At 30.6% G+C, this 10,657-nt stretch overlaps 2 protein-coding genes across 2 annotated transcripts; both read right to left on the reverse strand.

Annotated features, from left to right (window-relative positions):
* Positions 1-580: 580 nt before the first annotated feature.
* LOC114191229 (uncharacterized) lies at positions 581-2,231 on the reverse strand. The gene is made up of 3 exons (XM_085675966.1): positions 1,883-2,231; positions 1,371-1,625; positions 581-1,200 (listed from the first exon to the last, which is right to left on the reverse strand). The coding sequence occupies exons 1-3, from the start codon at positions 2,229-2,231 to the stop codon at positions 581-583; spliced, it is 1,224 nt and encodes a 407-aa protein (XP_085532092.1).
* An 88-nt stretch (positions 2,232-2,319) lies between these two features.
* Positions 2,320-7,626, reverse strand: LOC146884677 (uncharacterized). Its single transcript, XM_085675967.1, has 7 exons — positions 7,546-7,626; positions 6,676-6,903; positions 4,399-4,456; positions 4,061-4,282; positions 3,570-3,733; positions 3,050-3,467; positions 2,320-2,960 (listed from the first exon to the last, which is right to left on the reverse strand). The coding sequence occupies exons 1-7, from the start codon at positions 7,624-7,626 to the stop codon at positions 2,320-2,322; spliced, it is 1,812 nt and encodes a 603-aa protein (XP_085532093.1).
* Positions 7,627-10,657: the final 3,031 nt, after the last annotated feature.

Raw genomic sequence — 10,657 nt, forward strand, 5'->3', positions numbered from 1 at the left:
ACCTATAATTGATTTCTTTTCAAAGAGTTTCAAAAATTTCTTTGTACACAACGTTTTTAGTTGTGTTTGTTACCTTTCCATCTTCATCCAATATAAGTATTTTCAATCCTCTTTTGGTTTTGACTCTAGAAATAACAACATATAGTTGGCCATGTGTGAATACAGGTTGTGGAAGATAAAAGCCGACTATAGAAAGTGTTTGTCCTTGACTTTTGTTAATCGTCATTGCAAAGCATAAAGATATCGGAAACTGTCTTCTTTGAAATTTGAAAGGCAACCCTGAATCAGATGGCACTAAATCCATTCTTGGTATAAAAATCCTGTCACCAATGTTTTTTCCAGTAATTACAGTTGCACATATTACATTCTTGCCTAAATGGTTGACTTGCAATCTTGTGCCATTGCATAGACCTTTCGCTTGATCAATGTTTCTCAAGAGCATAATTGGAACACCTGTTTTCAACTTCAGTTTATGATTTGGTATCCTTGAACATTTGATATCATTTAAAAAATCAGATGCAAACCATTCAAATTGCACTTCATCTTGTTCATCAGATTGGCAAGGTGTATCTGAACTTAACTAAGTCACCTCTTCACCACCAATTAAAGACAACATGAAATCATTTACTTGCTCTACAGAATCATTTGTTGGGCATAAAATTGCTCCATCATCAAAATAATTAGGATTCAACATGTTAACCACAAATTGAGGATAGACAAATTCAACCAATGGCAATAAAGGTAAATCTGTGTTTGTAATCAGGATCTGTTCTGGAATTTCAACCATGCACTCACCATTCTCATTTAGATCCATTTTCCCGTCTCCAATCTTCAATATCCAATCAGTAAATTCTTGAATATCATTGGCTGTTTCAGTATTTGATGTAGTACTTAATCTCATGTTCTTGGATAACTTTAACACTTTACAACAATTCCATAACTCTGAATAGTTGATTGATGATTTTATGATATCAAACCTAGATCCTCTTTTGATAACTAGTAGAATTTGTCTAAAGTCACCTCCCAACACAACTGCTTTGCCACCAAATGGTTTGTCTTTATTGGCATCATTAACATTTCGCATAATATCTCTTAGTGTTCTATCAAATGCCTCAAAGCAGATTCTATTCATTATTGGTGCTTCATCCCAGATAATCAAACTGGTTGCCATAAGAAGTTTTGCCCTAAGACTACCTTGTGCTATGTTGCAAGTTGATTCATCATTAATTAACAGTGGATGCAAAAGGTAGAGTGTGCTGTTTTTCCACCAGGAAGTAATAAAGAAGCAATTCCACTTGATGCTACGTTCAAAACAATCATGCCCTTACTTCTTAGACCAGCCGACAATGTCTTCCACATAAAAGTCTTACCTGTACCACCATAGCCATATAAGAAAAAGAATCCTCCCTTCTTTGAAAGAACTGCTGTCATGATATCCTGATATACATGAATTTGTTCATCATTCAGTGCTTTAAACAAACTGTCATGTTCTTTCGCCATGTCTTGTTTATTATATTGCAGATCAACAATAAATCTATTATTGAATGTATGTACATCTGAAAGATCAAGTTCAGGTAATGAAGGATAATCTTTCAAACTTCTACCATTTGACATTAGCATTTCCTCTATTTCCAACAGACATAGTTTTTGTAATTCAGCAGTCTAAATTTGAAGACATGCAATAAGTAAATAATACAATTAAAATATATATGTATAGCAAATTAAAAAATATATATATAAAATACCTGGTAAGTTCATCTCCTTCCTTTTTTGGTACAAAATTCCATCACATAAGATACTCCAAGTAGAATTCCAAACTATATCTGGTTTAGAAATTGTATTCATCGACAACAAAGTAACAAATAATCTTCTAAGTTGATACCCAGAAGCAAATTCACTTGCTTCTTTGATTGCATCAATATATTCTTTGTTGCAGCCAACAATCCCAAAACATAGCAAGCTTCTTGGTATGTTTCATAATACTTTCCATCAATTGTCTTAATGCTTTGATAATCAATACAACCTTTTTGAATGGTCAGTAATATCCTCAAATAATAAAGTTCTCCAGAACCAGGAGGAATATAAGTAAGTCTACCAATGTTGTAGCCTTTCTTCCTTGGTTTCCATTCTTTTTCTTTGGCAAACCACACAAATTTTCTTGGAAATTCTGAATAAGTCAATTGTTTTCCTTCCTCATAAACTTTATTAGCCTCAAACCAAGCTAGAAACATTGTGTTAGCATTTTCTATCTGTTGAAGACCACATTAATATCATCATCATCTTTAAACAAAGCTGATTGTTGGCCAGGAAGATGAAAGGTCAATCTCTGAACAGGAGGCCATCTGTGGTGGATATCAAAAGCAAATATTCTCCAAGCAGCTTCACATGGTGATAATACCTACAATCGTAATACCTTTTGATCTCATCAATAATGGTTGATTTTTCAGACTGTGCAGAGTTGTTGCTTATTTTAAGAGTAGCTATGTCGGGACCTTTGTTCACATATTTGAACAAATATTTTATTGAATTGGTCTTGTTGCAATACTCTGTATTGACGTGTGCTTGATACCTCATTAGAAGTGGTGGATTGTAAGGAACAACACTTCTATTATCCAGCTTAATTCCATTCTTCTCAACAAATCTACCATTATCAAGTCTTCTATAGCATGGATATCCCTCTTCATCAATTGAAGTCGAAGATGTGAATTTTTTTGGATAAAATTTAGAACATCTTCCTTCCTTCATGCAAGGTGAATTATGTCTTACAGGTCCGCATGGTCCATGAATCATGTAACTTGAGACAACTTTTTCCAATTTGGGGTACAAATCAGAATTTGGCAATTCAGCTGATATTACTTTATCAATATCAGTTGAATTCTTCAACTTGCTTTCTCCATCCAACCATAAAAGTATATGTGCATGAGGTAAACCTCTTTTTTGGAATTCTACTATGTACATTCCTGCATATATAAATAAAAAATAAATATACTTTTCAAAATCTAATTTAATATAAATTTATATAATGTATATTACTTCATATATAACATACCTGCAGTGCTTTTTCCAAAGAAGTCCTTTTTCTTAAAATCTGTCATCATTTCATCCAGCTTCATCTTGAACACTCTACATACAATATCAGGTCTATCCGAAGCTGATAAGCCTTTTGGTAAGACAAATTCTTTTATTTCACTCCAATTCACATTGCATGTTATAGTAATGAACAAATCCGGATATCCAAATTTTTTACAAATTGCCATAGCATCTTGACAATTGTTGAACATGTATCTGGTACCACCAGTGAAAGAAGCAGGCAAGACAATACGTCTTCCAATTAAAGAAGGATCTGTCTCTCCTCTATTAAGAGCTTCTTGTAATCCATTAAGAATATCACAGCGAATTAACTTCTGATTAGCTCTGATGAATGACAACCTTTGGGCTTCAACCATTGTATAGCAATCGACCAGAAACTGTTGGAACAATCTGCATGCATTCACAATATTTCCTGCTTCTACAGCTCTTTATTGTATTCTAAAGGCAATAAATTCTCGCAAAGAAATTCTAACTCTTACCCTGGATTTTGTTTTTGAATGAGATTCTCTTATTGGGATATCCTCTTGATAACCATCTTCTCCATATGGAAACATGAAAGGATATTGCAGTGGAATGAAAGCTGTGTGAGTTTCGTGCAGTCTGGTTAATTCACCAGAACATTTTTTGACCACTATATCTCTGCCTACATCCATATTGCCAAAATCACCAACTATAAGTGCAGCTATTTCATCACATGAAGGTGTATTGTAGACTCTAGGGTCTTAGTTTCTGCCTCTAAATAGTCTTAGCGTGAAATCTGATTCCATATGTTCCAGTGACAAATCTCTTACTCTTCTAAAAGATTTCGCAAGAACATTGTGATTGTCAATCATTTCAATCAAATCAACAACCAATGATTCATCTATAACAGATTCCTTGGTGTTTGAACTAAAAAATAATAAAGAGAATACATGTCAACACATGTATTTAAATATTTCATATAATTAAATTAGTTAATATATTCACTGACTTGAAATGCTTGACTTTGGCTTTGGCTTTGATCCATGCTCTGGCAATAAACTGCCAATACGGTGATAGTTCTGTCCATTCAAAATAAATTGTGGTGGAGCAGAACCATTGTTCATTGAATTATCAATCTTACCACCAATTGAAGTAAATGAAAACATGCTATTGTATACTCTTATGTTTTGTAGAAATGATTTGCTTCTCTGATCTTCACCATTTAACAAACCTTCAAGAAGATTAGGTGGTATTTTTAATAGTGGAATTTGGACTTTTCCCTTTTGACAACACAATGAGAATTCAACTTCCTTTGAGGTGTTACATTTTTCTGCTCTTTCTTCATACCAAAGTTGAGCTTTACAGTATTGGCATTCCAAGCAAGGTTCTCCAATATTGAGCAGTTCTGAACATCATTACAAAACATTAGCATGAAAATGCGTATATTTTAATCTGCAGTTATATACAATTGTGTTGGAGATTATGTACCTTGTAACTCTCCTTTGCAATACAATTCGTTTGTAGTTGTAGTACTTGTAGTATGTTCTTCAATATTAGTAACATGAAAATTAATTAATGATTTCAAAGAAATTTATATTAACATCAATAAGTTTAATATCTGAATTACCATCATCTCTTATCGTTGTTGAATCATCATTTGTTGTGTCTGAAGAATTATGTTGTGTTGTTGTTTCATCATCAAAATTGGATCTGTTTTGAAGTGATTGTATGACTTAAAAAGGATATTTGACAACTTTATTGTTAGAAACAGAATGTGAATCATTTACAACCTCTGATCTCCCACCTACGAAAAACAACAGAAAACAATTATCCTACCTACATTGGCATTGTGAGTATGAATCCAAATGTACTTACCTCCACTAGAATTGTAATTATTTTGTCCATAATTTCTCTGTCTGTTATTGTTAAAAGCTGGAGTCATTCAAAAACATTGATATAAATTTTAAATTTGTCATTTAAATAGGTATATAAGAAATTAAGATGAATGTAGAAATATACCGAAAGGACTATGGTATGTTAAAGTAGAAGTTGCAGATTGTGAAGTGATTTGTTGTTCAATTAAAGTACTTGAACAACTTGAAAAATTGTTGACAATTACTGCATTGAAACGAAGGTTAGTTAAAAGTGAGACGGAATTAATATTATTCATAAACAATGTTAAAATTAAGTATTGGAAGAACTTCAAAACTGACCAATTTGTCTGTGAAATATTGAATTCATATTCTGAAGGTTGTTGTTGTTGTTGTCAACATCTGGAAAAGGATTATTGTAGAAGCATTGTTATTAAAGAAATAAACAACAATACTTCATTGATTCATTTAACAACAATCTGTAAAGATATAGCTTAGAAAAAAAAACTTACTAATATCCAACTATTGTAATGGATTCCTGTCTATATTTTTCTGAAATGATCTTTGAGATACAGTTGGTTTATCTGTGATTAAAACAACAAAGATGTTTGAGTATGCATCTGTGTTGTGAAGTTACAATCCAAAACATACATTTACAAATATATATATAAAAAGAAAACCTGAGATTTGTTTACTTTGAGAAGAATGGTTTACAAATTTAGTTTTCTTTCTTGCATTCTCTTCTTTGTCATATGCAACATAAAAAAACATACAAACATACAAATGCATCATTTTTAAATAAATTATTGATGAAGAATTAGAAAAGATAAATGCTTTAAGTAAGATGTTAATGACTTACATGAATGTTGATTACTTCTTGCATTGAACCTTTGTTGTAGCACCAGTTTCCTTCTCAACCTTGCCTTTTTACAATCGTTTTGCTCCATTACAGTACCAAAATGTTAGGGAATAGTTTCAAAGGTTACAATGGAAGAAGCAAAAATAAAGGTAAGTTGACTCAATGGATGGAAAAGTGTTTACTGTTTTATTACTATATTGGTGAATGTCTTTGTTAAACTTTTTGGTCTAGATTGTACCTCTAATCACAATTGTGGAAACAGAAATATTTGTAATTATAATAGAAAGCACTTGTTTCAGAAGAGAAACATTAAAAATACAAAGAGCATGCAGTGTTGAGTGTTAATATATTAGAATCATTCATATATATAGCACTTATTTTAGAGTTGATTTGTTCTTGCAACTAACAAAACATTTGCTTTTTATGTAGGTACAATCAGACGTCTTTTTTATGCACTACTATATATAGTACAACAAAGAGGACTGTTTGATAGGAAGTATCTGCAATCTTAACCTCATTATGTGTGAAAATGATAACATACAGTCAGTGTATGCACATACTAAAGCAACATACATCCATACATAGGATTATAGAACAGAGAACTTTTCATTATTCATCCAACTATTAATCTTTCAATTGCATCATATATATTTCATTTGAATTATAGAACAAAATAATTTTATTTATGAATATCATACCATAACATGTATCACTTTTCATCTTTCAGAGAAATTCAGAGAAGCTTCAAAGAGATTTCATTGATAAGAAGGTAGAACTATACATATGCATTGCTGAAAATAAAAAAACTTCTAGGTTGAAAACTACATAAGTGGCAGAAATAAAAAGAAAACTATTTATACTAACTGTAAATTAAAAATTACAATATGTTAGCACTTTGACATTCTGATTGCTTTTCATGTGGTCCACTTCAAACACCAAGTCAATAGTTTGATGAAATCCATGAGCAGTACAAAATTCCTTCCAGCCACTTCCAATTTTGCTAGACTTCTTAGGATGATTTCTCAACAGTAGTTTGCACTTCACTGTTTTACGCGGTCCATAAAGAAAAATGTATTTAAATCTTCCTTGACAAGGATAATTGCCAAAATCAGCTGGCAAATCCTAAAACATACATAAAGTATTAATGAAATTAGTATATGGATTAAATTTTTAAAATAATTTGGAAACATAAATAAAAATATGAAATAAACATCCATTTAGTAAAAAATATGAAATAAATCTCACCAGATGGCTGGCATTGCATTGATTTGGATTCAGAAATATGAAGAAATGCAACTTCGGTCCATTGAAAAGGGTTGATCTGCCTCAATTCTTTTAAGAAAACGTGCAATAGACAAAGGTTTGCATTTACTGGGAAAAACAGTGACGTGGAAGCAAGAATCACCCACATATCCAAAATAAATAGTGTGGAAATCGTGAAGTTCATATATGTGCCTTAATTCAGTCCATCCTCCAATTAGCATTGGTTTTTGTAAATTCTTGTTATAAGTAACCACATGTCTATTCCCTTCTTCATCTCTTAAAGTCCATTGACGCTCAAGATCGTCATCATAAAGAATGGCGAATACACGATCCACAAAACCAACAACCTCCAAAGAGAGAATTTTTTAAAGAAAAAATGGATTAGTTAAGGTTAAAATCAGGATATTGTAAAAGAGAAGAAGAAATCCGTCACACAAATAAAAAGAGTAGAAGAAATCTTGTAAAAGAAAATATGTCTGAAAAATTTGACAATGAACTTACCTCGTCCTGAAGGTGAATAATAGAGAACTGGTACCTACTCATTCTATTAATAATGTCATCTTCATTGAAGTTGTTTTCCATTTGCTTGGACTTTGAGAGAGATAGTAGAGTAAAAGTTGGAAGAATGTAGAATATGATTGAACTGATCTTGAAGTTTAATCTTCATGGTAGAATGGAGATGAATATTTATTTATAGAAGACAAATGACACATGAAAAGACGGGACAATTACAAATAGATTCTTCAACAGTAATGTAATTATTACTGCATTGGAAAACGGGAAGACGATAATAACAGAATAAAACATTAAAAAGATATAACGTCATTAAAGATATATTAAATTATTCTATTATGCTACACAATATCATAATATAATATATGTAATATATACCAATAACAAATTTCCAAAAATGAACTTCTGTAATATATAATATTATACGTAAAAATATAATATTTCATTCGTACTTTTTGTATAAAAATATCTCAATTATATTGTACAATGTTTAATAAGTTAGTAATTAACAGAAGATAAGTCAAAAAAAATAGTCAATAAAAATTGTATATGGCATCCAATTCTGTTGTGACAACTTAAAATCTGTCAACAGATAATTGTTTTGCCATATTTATCTTATTTATGAAAAGTTAATATTATGAAAAGTTAATATTATGAAAAATAGACATTTATAAATTCTGTTATCAGAAAAAATGGATATATCTTATTTATGAGTCACACAAGTTTAAACAAAAGATCTTTTTCACAAAAGATATGTTATTTACGACTTTCATTACATCATGCTACAAAATGAAATCAATTTTCATAAGTTTTGATGTACCTGGTAGTCATATTTGTTGACAAAAATTGAAAAATGTCAACAATATCTTGTGGACCAGCGTATGAAATAAATAAAAATCTAAATAATGTAACTCAAAAGCGCATAATATTGTTATCATGAAATTAAACATAGAAGTTGTAGTTCAAATGAAATTAAAGATGAAATTTAACATAGAAGTTGTAGTTCAGATGAAATTAAAGACAAAACGATGCGTAGACATATTACATTCCCAAAATGAAAGGCATAAAAAAAATTGTCTTGAAATAGAATAACTAAAATCAGATCTCAAATCACTGCTTTTTCCTTCTTAATATTTCTTTTTAAAAGCTTCAATGGAACATTGTCTTCTTCGATGGATTCAAGTGATGCAGTCTTCTTTCCAGATTCTCTCTTATGTGAACTGTTAGCATCATCGTTGGTTGGATTATCTTGGATTATTTCAGGTGATTGGGATCCACACTCAATTGTTTCTTTGGTAAATCGGACTAATAAATCCTACAGTACATGTTCAAAATTGAATAACATTATTAAAAGTATTAAAAAACTACATCATGTGAAAAACATTTATATAATTTGTATACCTCTGAAATATTAACGGTGGACTCATTGACTATACGCATTTTTTCCCTGCTAAACTCACCATTCCTAGCATAAACATCCTTCAAATAGGTATAAATATTGAGATTAAAAAAAAGAAAAAGATAATTGCATTATAATGAGATTATAATGTAACAAATTTGATCGTAAATTATATCTTACCACAGATTTCAACGAAGAATCATTGAATTTCTCAATTATATCATCGTCAACACATATTTTCTTCACTCTGAAAGACTGCTCAAGTTTGAAATTCTGATCGTTCCTACTTTCCACTTTAAAAAGCAGACTTCTATCAACTAACTCATCAAACTGCTTAGGCAAATTTCCAGAAGAATTCATCTACAAAAACAAAAGAATTAAACATTGTGTAATTAAATATATAAGTGGATATATTGAAGAGTATACCTTATCATGAGTGTTTAACATATCAGCACAAGTTTTTTTGAAAAGGGTAGTTGCATCCCTATCAAAGAGGACAAATGTGGTTGAATCGGACGAGTCAATAACTCGGATCTTAATCCTATATCTGAAAATTGAAAAAAAAAATTAATGAACAAAAGTTGTAATTACAATGTTGTTTTAAATTTACATTAATATTAAAAAACAATTAGTTAACCTTGGAAAGACTTTTATAACATGCAGTTACACTACTCACAAAAGAACATCTTGGAATCTGGATAAACAACTTTGTTGCACACACAAGCAGTATAGCACCAGTCATCGTCAACCAAGATATGCTTAATTGTTCCAAACAATATGTAAGTGGTGACCTTTCAATATAAAAAACATTAATCAAGAGATTATTGTGAATAACAAAAATTGCACAATAATACAAAAATCTATTCTAACCTCTTTACAATCTTTTAGACCTTGAATGGTGGTCTTAGGTGTAAGTGTTAAAAAGTCCTCTTCGACAGTATTTTTGGAAGTCTAAGAAAGTTGCGTTAATCTTTGAGAGGGAGATTCATTGTTCTCAAACATTCTATGCAAAAGAAAATATAGTTGTTCTCATAAACAATAAATCTATTATTGAATGTATGTACAACTGAAATATCAAGTTGAGCAAATGAAGGATAATTTGCGTTACAAAGTACCGAATATATTGTTACAAAAATGGATTATAAAGTTCGAATAAACTGAAGAACAATTTCAATATTACCTTGATTTCAGTTCAGATGCTTCCTTGAAGTTAACATTGTACTTAATACGGGTGCAGAACTTACAATTTTGAACTTGAACCTTATCTATATTTAAAAATATAGTGTATGTGAGAGTAACATGGAATAAGTAGTACAAAGTACTTTGTAAAAGTAATAACAAAATTTTACCTTGAAAAGTTTTGACTTTCGCAAATTCTATACTTACAGCAGCATTTTGTACTTCTCCACTTGAAAGAAATACATTTAGTTCATCCACATAAATACCAAACAAAGTACACTCTATTCGAAACCTAAAGATTAAAAAAATGTTATGTCAAATCGTTATTTGAAAAGAAATATAAAAGGAATTTAGTATAGTATACTAAAGATTAAAAAAATGTTATGTCAAATGGTTATTTGAAAAGAAATATAAAAGGAATTTAGTATAGTATAGATATAGAATACCCATCAACTTCTATTGCTATGACATTTAATTTTGTTGTCTTTCCATCAACTTGCAATTCTCTTTCAGTCCCCACTC

Source organism: Vigna unguiculata, chromosome 7 (assembly GCF_037176805.1).
Source record: "Vigna unguiculata cultivar grain cowpea cultivar isolate G323 ecotype 2 chromosome 7, ASM3717680v1, whole genome shotgun sequence".
Lineage (NCBI taxonomy): Eukaryota > Viridiplantae > Streptophyta > Magnoliopsida > Fabales > Fabaceae > Vigna > Vigna unguiculata.